Raw genomic sequence first — 14242 nt, forward strand, 5'->3', positions numbered from 1 at the left:
AACCAAGAAAATAGGAAGCTGGAAGGATCTATGTGATGCATTTATGTAAGAATGAAGCACTAATTTTAGCCATTGGTTCGGTATTCACAGTTAATTTTAAGTATTTCTGCCTAGGACTGTTTTACATCCTCTCTACAATTTCTCCCTGTGTATACATGGTTAGGTTTGAAAGCTTCTAATTATGCAACATTCACATATTTAGAAGTCTAACTTTCACAACTGGCCCCTTCCCTTACGATATTTGGACAGACAGACATTGGCTATAGTGCTATACTACTTACATTCAAATTCACAAGCATTAGTATATGCACTCTATAAGCCTCTAAATTAGTAAAAATAAAAAAAGAAATTGCTGCATATAAAAGCCTAAATAAATTAATTAATTAATATAACTTTATGCAACATCATATTATCAATGCAGTTCCCTTTTAATGTTGAAGCGTGCTTAATATTGACAGTGAATATTCATACCTATGTATGTTTTTAGGGATTTGCTAGCGTCCATCGCAGAAGGCATTTCGCGGATGGCCTGGCATCTGAGAACAGCCACCTCATGAATGAAGACAAAATCTGCTGAAAAGTGGGCCCGTGTGGCTGCTCTCAGATGCAACAGGCCATCTGTGAAATGCCTTCTGCGATGGACGCTAGCAAATCCCATGTTTTTATGTGTGTGTAGGGTGATGTCTACACCCTTGATTTTGATATTTTCACTCCTTTATTTTACATTTTTCTCATAGCTGTTAGAATTTTCAAAAAGCTACCTCGGCCAATATGTTGAACATTATTACACTGTGTAGTGCATGCCGTATGATTGTGATATTTAATAGAATCTAATTTTTTTGCAACTTACTAAAATTGAAAACACTTCCTGGTTACTCTTTGCTTTCTGCGACACTGATTAGCCTGTTTTATTCCATTTTATTCGCGTGCATGTGCTTATGTTCTACGTCATGCTGTGCAGTTGCCTTATAGCCAGGAACTTACTATCTGGCTTGAAGACTTGCATAGAGGTATCCAATTACATGATTGCTGATGGGGCTGCTATGCCACAAAGATCTACAATATTGCCAAATCCAAGCATGGAAGACAATGCCGAGCCTGATACAGATTATACGGTTTGGATTAGAATTATTTTTTATACTTTTCAGAGTATATTATCTAATTTAGATGTAGATTACAGGGAACTATTGGAAGTTATGGTAACAATGGGAACTAAAGAAATAACTGTAAGATCCCATGATTGAGTTTTTGTTATCCTTTTGCTGTAGGATTTGATGACTCGAATCATATAAATCAGGACAAAACACTCAGAGAAGAAATTTGCACCATTGTTTGGGGTGAGAAGAGTTTCTACACCTTGGTGTAGATAACTTAGAGAGAGACATATATACACATGCTTGGTGTAGACATATATACACATAACTTAGAGTTTCTACAATATGAGAGAGAAGAGTTTCTACACCTTGGTGTAGATAACTTATCTACACACTAGCTTAAAATACAGTGGGGGCCACATTGTTTGGGGTGATCCAAAGCATTCATTTGTTGGGCCCTCACATAGATAGGGTGTGCCCAAAAAATCAGCTCCATAGGATCATCCCAACCCTACGATTTGTGGAGGCAAAAATGGACGTGTATAAACCTTCACAAATTTGTCCATTTTTTGTCATTTGTGGGGTTAGGATGATCCTATGGAGATGATTTTTTGGGCACACCCTATGTCAGGGCCCATCAAATGAATGTTTTGGATCACCCAAACAATGCGGAACCACTGTGTCTCTGGCTGACGGAGCAGATAACTTATCTGGAAAAGAGCTGTTCTTCTCTAATTATGGTTATGTGGATATGGAGGCTTTTACTGATGATTGGATAGGTTTTGTAAATGATAAGCATTCTACTATTGATTATTGTACCTTTGTGGGAGATAATTTAGCTTCTGGGAGGAGCATGAAACAACTAGTTGTTGCTAGATCAAGTGTTGAGGCTGAGTATAGGGCTATGGTCCATTGTGTTGCCGAGTTACTTTGGTTACATATTCTTCTATATGATCTAGGAGTGGAGGTAGAAAAACCCTTAAAGCTTTATTAGAACAATAAAGTTGCTATTAATATAACTCATAATCTGGTTCAGCATGATCATTCCAAACGCAGAGGTTGATAGGTTCTTTGAGAGAGAGAGAGAGAGAGAGAGAGAGAGAGAGAGAGAGAGAGAGAGAGAGAGAGAGATGCTTCAAATGAAATTTATTAGCCATTTGTGAAGAAAAGGGATCAACTTGCCAATGCCTTAACTAAAGGGGCTATCAAACCTAAGTTTCTATCTTGTACAAGCTAGGCATAATCCATATCTAGGCCTTAGCTTGAGGGGCAGTGTTGATATATTTCACATTCTATGGGGATCATCATGTGTGACATGCCACTATTTGTGTGAATAGTGATGCAATTAGTAACTCATGAATAGTGAGAATGTGACCCACGAACTCTCTTCCTCTCCTCTCATTTTTTTCCTTCTTTTTTGATTTTTTATGGGGTTAAACCACAATTAGTTGAGGGGTAGTGTTGATATATTTCACATTCTATCGGGACCATCATGTGTGACATGCCACTATTTGTGTGAATAGTGATGCAATTAGTAACTCATGAATAGTGAAAATGTGACCCACAATTATCAACAGTAGTTTTCATAGAATTACAAGCCATAATTATTTCCAGATATAAAACTTTAACCCTTCACCGTTACTCTCATATACATGGGGTAAAGGGCACCATTAGTAGTCTAATAGGTATGCTATCCTATATGTTTTAATTTTTCTCTTCATTTTTTACTGCTAGAGAAACATATTATTTATTGTTCCACTTTGCCTGCCTCGAGCTTCTTGACCTCAAAGGTTGTCATAAATTCCTAATTTCTTAATATGTAAATTATCAAATCATTAAACTCCAAATCGAAGACTCATACTTTATATGCAAATGTCATGTTTAATGAAGAAATGAGATAACTGAAAGTAAGGCACATATTATGATAAAAGATGTAAATCAAGATCCCAGAATGAAGACATTATGGACATTTATCACAAAAACAGAAGTTACATTATATCTTTGTAATTCTATCATTTCTACTATCACAGTTTAGCTTAAAAACCATAAAATTTATTACATTAGGAATAGGAAGTTGGACTTTTATAGCCAAACCGATCACATATAAAATAGGGAAGTCCTTATTATAGGAAACGGTTTTTCTTATAATGTGAAATTATGCAAACACTTTTCCTAGTAACTAAGGTTAACACAAGATGATAAAACATACAGACAATTAAACCCAATGAAAAAGTAACATTGTCATATACAATATGAAACACCTTGTCCATAGAATTTGCTGCCTCAATCTCTACCAAGGTTTTAAATTTCTGTTTCGGTGTCGGCTTTGGTCACCACCGAAACCGAAACGTTTCGGGCCGAAATTTCGGCCGAAATCATGTAAAAATATGATTATGGTTTCGTTTATTTTTTTAATTTCGACCAAAATGTCTAAAATTTCGGTTGAAATTTCAGCTATTTTGGTGGAAATTTCATAAATTTCGGTGTACATTATAAAAAAGACCAAAAATGAAATTTCGGTTTTCAGAATTTCTTTGAAATTTTGGTAAAATTTCGTCGAAATCTTGTAAAGAAACGACTTCATGTGAATTTCGTTTCGGTTTGTGCCGAAATCGAAATATTTCAGCCGAAACAAACGACCAAAATTTAAAACCATGATCTCTACATCAATATTTATAGGGAAATGTTATCAGCAAAATGATGTTTTGATATTTGCACTAACCTTTGTTGTCTTTTAGTATTTAAAGACCTGAAAAAAGGTTATTACAGTTCCCTAAAAGCTCTCACAAGCCACTTAAAGAAGAAAAGACAAGCTAAATGATAGCATTCCCTATTTATAATGTCACACACTTTCACTTTTTTACATGCTTTCTTTACTGATGTTCTCTAGTGCCTTTTCATCATGACCTGTGTGTGAAGTAATATCCTTTTTATTCTGTACTTTTAATTGCATTTTCATGTGCTCGGATGCATGCATGCAAAATACGTTCATGGTTGCAAGTTCCTACTTATCTGGAAATCACTTCACATATTTTCATTTCTTCACATAATGAGAACGACCTCACCCAAGTCATTTCGATTGAATAGGTATTAGAGTCAAATTATGAACTTGTAGTACTAATTTATTTATGGATAATTATTTCTAGTGACAACTTATTTTTTCATATTACTCTCATAATGCGGATTTGTACTTTGGTGTCAAATTGTTATTAGGAGCAAGAGATGCCAACACGAACACGATTTTGGCGTAGAAGGGGCAGAGCACGTAAGCTAAAATATACATGGAAATCTACCGGCCACCCATCAATTCGCAAACGAATGGCTGATGGGAAACAACAGTCATGTAAGCAATATATGCCATGTGGATGCCAGTTGATGTGTGGGAAGCAATGCCCCTGTCTTCATAATGGAACTTGCTGTGAGAAGTACTGCGGGTATATTTTGCTTTGACCTTCAAATGCAATGATTTATTGAATGAAGCTACTGAAATGCACGGATCTTCTTAAAAATGTTTCCTGTTTAATTTTGGGGAAACATAGTTAAAGTCAAATATGCTATTCATTTAGACACTCACACGCCCATCATTTGCTTTCTAAGAATTTCATGTTGAACTCCAAAATTCCTGAATATCACATTTCAATTCATTCAAGGAGCTATCGTCTAATTTTTTAGGTGCTCAAAGAGTTGCAAAAATCGTTTTAGGGGATGCCACTGTGCCAAGAGCCAGTGCAGAAGCCGGCAATGCCCATGCTTTGCTGCTGGGCGTGAATGTGACCCAGATGTCTGCAGGAATTGTTGGGTTAGGTAACATGTCACGCCCCTCTACATCATTTTACAGCTTCCTTCATAAGTTATTGATCAAGAATAAATCCAATTATATAATAAATCAGTTGGGGCATGAGTTGCACAGCAAGTGATCAATTTATTATGCTTTTTTTAATGATAGATCAATATATCATGCTTACTGATTAAATTAGTGTTATCTACATGGTGGAGGAGAGAGAGAGAGAGAGAGAGAGACATAGGCGTGAGAGGGAGATAACCAATAAACGTGAGAGGGTTTGTGCGAATACATTCCATCGCACCCCTCTTGGGTTATTAATATAAATATATATTACATAATGACATTATTGCCCTTATGGCATCTAACAATAAGAAATTCAAGGAACTAGGACTTTGGGCATTTCGTAGAACCGAAAAATCTACTGCTGTGCATAACCACCCAAAAATAAATAAATATAATCCATATTTGGTCATTATCTTGTGATATTCCTTAACATCTGACCGCATGTTTTTGTGGAAGTTCTAGTTTGTTTGGGCGTATATATGTTTTTATGGAAGTTCTAGTCTGTTTAGGTGTATGCGCATTGTTTGGTCAAAGGTAAAATGAATGACATGTAGAAGAAAATAGACACATGTAGTAATATTCTGCACATCTTTAGACATATTTTGAATTGCACACTGTAGACATAGATTTTAATAATTAAAAAAAGAAAGAGGAAGGGGCCAATCCGTTGCACGACCAAGGGATTTGAAAAGGGGGGCTCACATGGTCAAACAAAACAGGTAATGCTGGTCGACCATCTTAAGAGAATGTTTGGATCTTTATTAAAGAATCCATGTAAATCTTAAGTTCTTTAAGCTTTTTAGGTTAGAAACATTTTACAGAGTCCTTTTGGGTTAGAAAAATATAAAAGCCTAAGTTTTTTAAGGATCTTTAAGTGTAAATAGTCCCAAATTTGAAAGCTTTAAGAGCTTAAACCCCTTAAGATTTTTTTTATAAAGAGCCTTACCATCTTGGAACACTTAAGCTTAAAGAGGACTTAAGTTTTTTAACCCGGTATCTTTAAGCATTTATTAGAGTATAAAAGATTAAATAATGCCTTCTCCAACAGCTTAAGCTTTTAACCCAGAAGGGTGTGGCTCTTTGGCGTAAAGTCATGGGTGTGCTCCCCAGTGACAGGCGTTCGAATCCCCTCGTGTTTACCTGATGCCCGTGGTCTTCTGGGTGCCTGCGCGCATCCCTAGGGAATAGTCCCGCCCTACAAAAGTGGGGTGGGGATACCCTGTGGCATCAAAAAAAAGCTTAAGCTTTTGGAGTACAGAGCCAAAGGTCCTGAGCTCAAACCTCCTGGATAGCAAAAATCCACTTGCAATGGCCAAACCCAAAGAGGGGCCACCCACGTGTAGGCCAAACCCAAAAGAGGGGCCACACGTGAGGGGGAGTGCTGGAGTATAAAAGATTAAATAATGCCTTCTCCAACAGCTTAAGCTTTTGGAGTAACTGGTTGTTTCACAGCATTCAATCAACATGTTAAGAACAAAATTCAGCATCATCAAGAATTCAATAAGCATCTTTAATAGATTAAAGACTCCATAATTTAGGAAATTTAGCATCTTAAGAGCTCAAAGAACCGTTTTAAGCTATGGAACTACTCAATATCCTAAGCAGTGTTTAAAAATGCGGATGCGGCACGAAACGCGGCTGAAGAAAATCCTAGCCGACTTAGGCCCGACGTAGGGTTGACCCGGCTGAGTACTTGGTTGACGTGGTCATAATTTGGGAGAGTCAAAGGAATTTTTATTGACTCTATAGGGCAAAACCCGGAATGCAGATGCGGCGCAACGTGGAACGCGGCCAAGGTAAAAGGGAGTCGACGCGGACGCGGGGGAGTTATAAAATTATGATCTTAAGAACTCAAAGATCTTTTTTATAAATTAGCAAACTCAACACCTTAATAGCTCAAAGAGACCCTTAAGTTAGGAAACTCCAACATCGTAATATCTCAAAGGGCCCTACTTAAGTTGGGAAACTCAACATCGTAAGAGCTCAAAGAGCCCTTCTTAACTTAGGAAACTCAATATCTTAAGATCTCAAAGACTCCATAAGTTAGAAAACTCAACATCTTAAAGAACTTAATAACTCAAGAAGTGAGGAGAAGAGGAAGAAGAGAAAAAAATAGGGTTACAGAACGTTAGAATGACCCTGCCCCCCTAATCGTGATTATATTAACGTTGTACGATCAAACAATTACAAGTATACCCTTATTACTCTCATAATTACAAGTATACCCTTCAATAACCTCCCCTCCCATGTTGACGCGTATATCATACATGCCTAACTTGCTCAACTTAGAATGTAGGTTTGGAGTCACTAAACCCTTAGTATGAACATCTGCTGTTTATACAAATAAACAGAGCATTGGAGCTTGTCGCCTATTCTGACTATTACTGGGCAGGATGTAGAGATACGCAGCGCTCTACGCCCTTACTAATAGGGCTTTTGTGTCTTTTTTGTGTCTTTTTTGATCTCGTGGAAGAGCAAGAAACATGACATTGTTGCCAAATCTAGCGCAGAAGCCGAAGTCAGAACACGAGAACGGTGTTGTTGTCTATGAGGAAGGAGAGCCCTCAGGCACCGATGGACCAACTCACATACAATTCTCCTTGCTCCCTGATTATACCACTGTCATGGAATTCAAGGGGGCTTTGACTTTTCTAGTGGGCTCGGCCCAGGTACTTTTTCTATGATGAGTTGACCTGACTCATCCCGTTGTCTGACTCCACATTTCAGTATTTTAGGATGTGAAAAATAAGCGACTGGAGAGGCCTCGCGCATTGCATTCCAAGAGAAAGGGTTCTTTTCGATTTCCGGTTGACAAACTTTTTTGGAGGAAACTCTCTCTAACAAAGTGTGTCCATCTTAATATGTTTGGTTTGATAATGTTGAACAGGATTGTAAGCAATGTTGATGGCGGATTTATTATGACAATAGAGCCGTATTGGTCTTCCAGTATCTATTCAAAGTTCATACATAACAATGCATAACCACAACAATTCTTCAACTCCTTAATCCATTGCATTATATTCAGTTTCTGTAGTAGACATTGCTACGATATGGTTGCCAGAATTAGACCTAAATCGTCGACAGATCCTGCCCAGTCAGCGTCCATGTAAGCTTCCACTCTTAGGTAACCATGTACCGAATGATCATAATAATGGCATATGCGATGTCAGGATGTGTCAATGAACAGTATAAAATGTGACCCACTAGTCTCTAAAACTGCCCCTATCCCTATTGGAGCTCTCCATTTTTACTTAGCTTATGATTAGGGTTGATTGGAGTCTCTATAGCCTTTGCATTAAGTTTTCTTGTATCCTTCAGTAGAATGAGAGTATACTTCCTCTGCAAGATGAATGTCCTTCCTTGACCTCGCTACTTCAATTCCAAGCAAGTATTTCAGTTCCCTTAGGTTCCTTTTTTCTTTTCTTTTCTTTTCTTTTCTTTTTTTTATGATAAGCAAGCTGGGATTGAACCTCCGACCTGTAGGCTGAAGAACACAGCCTTGACCATTGATCTAGACGCTCAATCCCAAGTTCGCCTAGGTTCTTGATATCAAATTCCTTAGCGACGAACTCATTTAGCTGATCAATTTCACAAGAACAATTTCCTTTCAGTACCATATCATGCACATAAATGTCCACATTGTAACAGAACAACCCACACACTTGATGAATAAGGTATGGTCAACATGACTTTGTAGGTACCCCATTTGCTTAATTGCATGGCAATCTCTCGAACCAAATCCTTGGGGACTGTTTAAGTTTGTAAATGGCTTCCTTTAGACGACATACTTTATTTTCATTTCCAGGAGATGAAAAACCTGGAGGCAGCATATACACTTCATATAAATCAGCATGAAGAAACACTTTCTTTACATTAATTTTGTACATGAGCCAGAGAAATTCGTACCTTACTAGGTTGCAACATTTAAGCTTAAAGAGTCCTTAAGTTATTAAACCTGACATCTTGAAGAACTCAATCAACATCTTACGAGAAAAACTCAGCATCTTCAACAATTCAATTAACATCTTTAAGAACTTGATCAACATTTCTGTTTATTATCTCCTCAAAGGTATATAAACAATCATACGATTAGATCCACTTTTTGAGGTGGCTCAATTAAATGAGCATTCCCTGATGGCACCTCATTCAGTAGTCAGGGCATGAAGTCAAAGTAGTAGGAAAGAGACTGGTAGAAAACATTTCACTTGGGATTCATTCCTTGTTGGAGTATGTATAGAAATAAATGTTGTTCTGTGCTCACTATCTCTATTGAGTTGGTTTGGATTTCCTACCATACTGATGTCCGGTTTTTCCTTGTCCTTTACACCATTGGCTTATTAAGTCCACGATCAGTGAAGGTTTCTTTATTCTCTATTCGTTATTTGTGATCTTCATGACTGTATAGAACAACTTAAATGAACAAAGCCCTGTATTTATAAGGTCATCAAAGCAAGCGTTCTTCATGCATATATTGCATATTTTGAACTGTTTTTTTGTTCAATAAGCATTGCAGCATTCATTGTTGGTTATGAAAGGCCTGGTTGGGGATCAATTGCTTTTCATTTGTGACCAAGGATTACCAATTTCAACTTTGATGGTCGACCTACTTCCTAGGAAGATTTAACTATGACCCAGAAAACACAATACCAAGTGCATGGTGCGTCTTATGTCTCTGACGGGTCTTCACATATAATTCGTAAGTTTATTTGTGTGCAGCTGTGGAGGTGGCTCATTAGGAGAGCCACCAGCACGAGGAGATGGGTATCAATGTGGAAACATGAAGCTCCTCTTAAAGCAACAACAGAGAGTGAGAAATGCTTGTTGTGTTTCTTATCTATCTATCTATTTGTATTCTGGTCGATCGACCGGATAACTTATCTGGTCCGTAGACCAGAAACAGAGGGGGGCTCATGTTGTTTGGGTGATGCAAACCATTCATTTGATGGGCCCTGACATAGATCGGGTGTGCCCAAAAAATCAGCTCCATAGGTTCATCGAAGTTAAAATGCATGGGTATAAACCTTCACAAATCTGTCCGTTTTAACTTCCACATTATCGAAGGGTTAGGATGATCCTATGGAGCTGATTTTTTGGGCACACCCTATCTATGTCAGGGCCCATCAAATGAATGCTTTGGATCATCGAAACAATGTGGGCCCACTTTGTTTCTGGTTGACAAACTAGAGAAATTTCTCTAGTCGACCGACTAGACACACTTTTCTCATTATATATATATATATATGTGGGGAAAATGTTTGTGGGCTAGAGCTCATATAAGCTTATATAAGCTAGACCTCACTAACATAGGGGGCCCACATTGTTTGGATGATCCAAACCATTCATTTGATAGGCCCTCATATAAGTAGGGTGTGCCCAAAAAATCAGCTTCATAGGATCGTCCCAACCCTTCCATTTGTGGAGGTTAAAATGGGCAGATTTATAGAGGTTTATACCCGTCCATTTTAACCTCTACAAATGGAAGGGTTAGGATGACCCTATGAAGCTGATTTTTTGGGCACACCCTATCAAATGAATGATTTGGATTATCCAAACAATGTGGGCCCCCTATGTTAGTGAGGTCGAGCTCATATAAGCTTATATGAGCTCCAAGCGTCCATCGCAAAAGGCATTTCGCAGATACCTCTCTGGCTGCTCTGACATGCAACAGAGTATCTGCAAAATGACTTTTGCGATGGACGCTAGAAACTCTCACTCTCTCTCTCTCTCTATATATATATATATATAGTGATAATGGTCTTAGGATTATTGTCAGTGTTGCTTATTATGATTTATTTTGCTCAGATCCTTTTAGGGAAGTCTGATGTTGCTGGTTGGGGAGCCTTTATAAAGGTAGGGAGGTGTAACTGACTCTGTTTCTTTAGGGAGTGTGAATGCTAGCCATATTACGTATAAAATGTGTATGACAGTTTTATTGATGATTTCTTCTAACTAGAACTTCTGTCTTGTGTAATTTCAGAAACCTGTTAATAAAAATGATTATCTTGGAGAATACACAGGCGAATTGATTTCTCATAAAGAAGCGGACAAGCGTGGCAAGATCTATGACCGTGCAAACTCATCATTCCTTTTCGACTTGAATGATCAGGTAAGTTACTGAGAATTAAGGTTAAGCTAGTTATGGATTTCTCCATCAACCTTTAGGACCCTGCATTTGTTCATTAAAACTTAAAAGTTAAAAAGTGTTTTCACTGTACTAGCACCTTCTCTCTTTGTTCAATTAACATGTCACTGTTTAAATGCTCATGACCCAACTGGAGCCTCAAGGCCCTTGACCTGTAACAGTCCTCTTATGAAACTTTCTTGATTGGGCTAGCCATACACTTCACATGTTTCTAGCATTCACATGTAACGCAGTGGATCAAACGAGGAATCGCAGCCGAAGCTTACGATCCAAAATACGCCCTAGAATCCACTAGGGAAGAAGAAGAATCTTAGAATCCACTAGGAAAAAGAGGGAGAAGAAGTAAGAGATAGAGACATAGAGAAAACGTTTTCAATTCATAATAATCTGCCTTCTTCACATCAATACATACATATATAAAGAAAAAGAGAATTCCTATAATACCATAATTACACCTATTTTAATAAAATAAAATAAGTAATAGAATCCTAAAATCCTACCCACTTTGGAACCTTCCAAAAGACTCCCTAGAAAGAAAAAAAAAACGAAACTAATTAGATACTAAAAAAATCTAGAATAGTGTCCTACGTCAACATGGCATCATCAAATGATACAAATCCCGAATAACTCAAATCAATGAACAATCGGTCAAGTTTTCTATGCACTTTTTTTTTTGAATGGTAAGTTTTCTACATATGAAACTATTAATCTTAGATATTTTGAAATGGAGTAATATGCCTATGTCCTATCTGTATATGATACTTCAAATTAAGTTTAAAAGTCATAACCATGCAGTATCCATGCCATATCTGGCAACAATTAATAGTCGGGACTCTGGAATGCGGGCCAAAAAACTTATTGCATTAATTTTCTGGAAAATTTTGGTAAGGAAAAATATTTCTAGTATTTTCAACTTTTTTACACGCGAAAAACGATAACTTGAACCAACCCTATTCTACTTTTACTCAGCATGGCCTTCAATTTATGATTATACCCCTCTTGTATAACCATAATCATATCATTTCCCTCTAAATTCTGGAAAGAAAGAAAAAAATTCCAAGAAAAAAACTTTCTGTCGAAAATGCTTTTCTTGCAATCAAAACGGGGCTTTATTGTTACATATGAAACTATTAGTCCTATATATTTTGAAATGGGGTAATATACCTGTGTCCTATTTGTATATGTTACTTCAAATTAAGTTTAAAAGCCATAACCATGCGGTATCCATGCCATATCTGGCAATTCATGGCGAAAAAACTTAAAATGTATTGCCAAATCTCGAAAGGCTTCATCATGTCCTGAAAGACGGCAAAAACTAATCAGTGACTTTTGAAATCAAACAAAAATGCTCACCAAACTTACTCGTGATTCTAACTGATTATGCTAGAGATTCCAAGTTTTGGGTTTTTTTTCTTTGCTTCAAGTCACAGTTTTAACCCAGAAAAGTTTAAATCATGGAGAAAAGAAGATAAGGAGTCCTTGTAAGGGTCTGAAGGATCAAACTGAATCAGGAAAATAAGTTTCCTCTAATTTTTGACCCATAAATCAATTTGTGACTTATTCTTCAATCTATTCTCTCCTAAATTCCTGGTTTTGATTGTGTTTCATCAAATATACAAGTTTTTTGGCTTTGGACCCGGGCATTATTCCCTATATGAGATCTTAGAACAGATACCTTCTTGTCTGCAGTATGTTCTTGATGCTTACCGCAAAGGAGACAAGCTGAAATTTGCGAATCACTCATCAAACCCGAATTGTTATGCAAAGGTATGCTGATTTAAGCCATGCCATTTCAAATTTTGTTTGCTTCATATATTCAATACTAGGTTGGACAGGTAATGCTGGTAGCTGGAGATCATCGAGTTGGTATTTTTGCTAAAGAACATATAGAAGCCAGTGAGGAACTCTTTTATGATTATCGTTATGGGCCTGATCAAGCACCTGCGTGGGCCCGGAAACCTGACAGCTCAAAAAGAGATGACCCATCTTTCTCTTACGGCCGTGCACAGAAAATTGCATGATGGTGAGTTTGAAATTTCCATCACATTCTCTTTGACAATTGAAGAATATATATGTATGTATATATGTATATCTAGTGTGTATGTAATGTAATATGAAGTAGTGCTTCTGCACTTCATTTTTCATTTTTTCCTCCTAAAAATAATGTCATGGATTTGTATATGTGCCTGCTAACTTGTAGCATATCAAATAAAAATGCAAGGCACAAATTTATATATGGAAATGCTTCATAAAGGATTTGATTGTCTATCCTCTTTTGAAGTTCTTTGAACTACAGTCCATTTTTTTAGGAAGACATTCCTACACGTTTGGCTGCTTATCTCACTGTTGTTCATGGACTGATTGACAGATATAGTTCATGCCATATGTTCTGCAATTCTTACTTCTCTTTTTACTGATGTTCTTTACTTGGCATATGTAGGAGTTTTTATAGAGTGTGGGAACGTAACTGCAAGTATATTTTTTGAAAAAATGTATGGTTTGGATTGCTCGAATCAGCTAACTGGAATAGGCATCCTATTCTGTTTCCACCCAATTCCAGTGTTTGGTAAAAATGAACAGAATCAGAAGGGTGAAAATAACACCAGGGCAGAATTAAAGATTTAAAGAGGGGAAATGCTGGAATCTGTTTCCTGCCTCCAGAAGGTGGTATTCTGATTCCAACCCAGACAGAATGAAATTTTTATTTAAATTTTTTTTTTTTTTTTTTTCATTTCAAAGGCAATTGGAATAGGATTCGGATAGGATGCTGATTTTAATTCTTCATTCCGGCCATAAGGATTTGATCACTTGGTAAATCAGATATAAAATCCTGATCTCGTTAATCCCATTTGCATGCCTCATTGTATTACAGTGAAATCTGGCTCTGTTGAAGCATTCCTTTAGATTTTCAATGGCCCAAAAATCAGTGTAATCGAAACAATCCTAACTATTTAATTAAATTTAATTTGGACCATCCAATGTAGACAATTCCTTTATGTAGTTTTAGTTTTATACCGCCCGCCCATTCATAGGCTCTTGATCAAACAGTTAGGCCATGGAAAATAAAAAACCGATTATTTTTTCACTATTTTTAGGGATTTCCGATGCTCTCTCCACTCACACCAACTCAAGTCTCTCACATTCCTTCTCGATCATAAT

General features: G+C 37.1%; 1 protein-coding gene across 4 annotated transcripts in view; it reads left to right on the forward strand.

The window, feature by feature from the left end:
* The window catches only part of SWN (SET domain-containing protein), a 30855-nt gene extending 17506 nt beyond the window's left edge, over positions 1 to 13349 (forward strand). For 3 of the 4 annotated variants that reach the window (XM_077384664.1, XM_077384665.1, XM_077384666.1), the window contains 8 exons: positions 962 to 1115; positions 4308 to 4528; positions 4767 to 4898; positions 9658 to 9748; positions 10744 to 10791; positions 10919 to 11047; positions 12773 to 12850; positions 12919 to 13349. In XM_077384664.1, the coding sequence (XP_077240779.1) occupies positions 962 to 1115; positions 4308 to 4528; positions 4767 to 4898; positions 9658 to 9748; positions 10744 to 10791; positions 10919 to 11047; positions 12773 to 12850; positions 12919 to 13104 (1039 nt within the window). In that variant the 3' untranslated portion in view covers positions 13105 to 13349. Of the gene's footprint in view, positions 1 to 961; positions 1116 to 4307; positions 4529 to 4766; positions 4899 to 9454; positions 9599 to 9657; positions 9749 to 10743; positions 10792 to 10918; positions 11048 to 12772; positions 12851 to 12918 lie in introns of those variants that run through there. The other variant, XR_013251966.1, reaches the window with a different exon arrangement.
* Positions 13350 to 14242: the final 893 nt, after the last annotated feature.

Source organism: Tasmannia lanceolata, unplaced genomic scaffold (genome assembly GCF_043159265.1).
Source record: "Tasmannia lanceolata isolate RefF3 unplaced genomic scaffold, GAP_Taslan_0.1 ptg000007l, whole genome shotgun sequence".
NCBI lineage: Eukaryota > Viridiplantae > Streptophyta > Magnoliopsida > Canellales > Winteraceae > Tasmannia > Tasmannia lanceolata.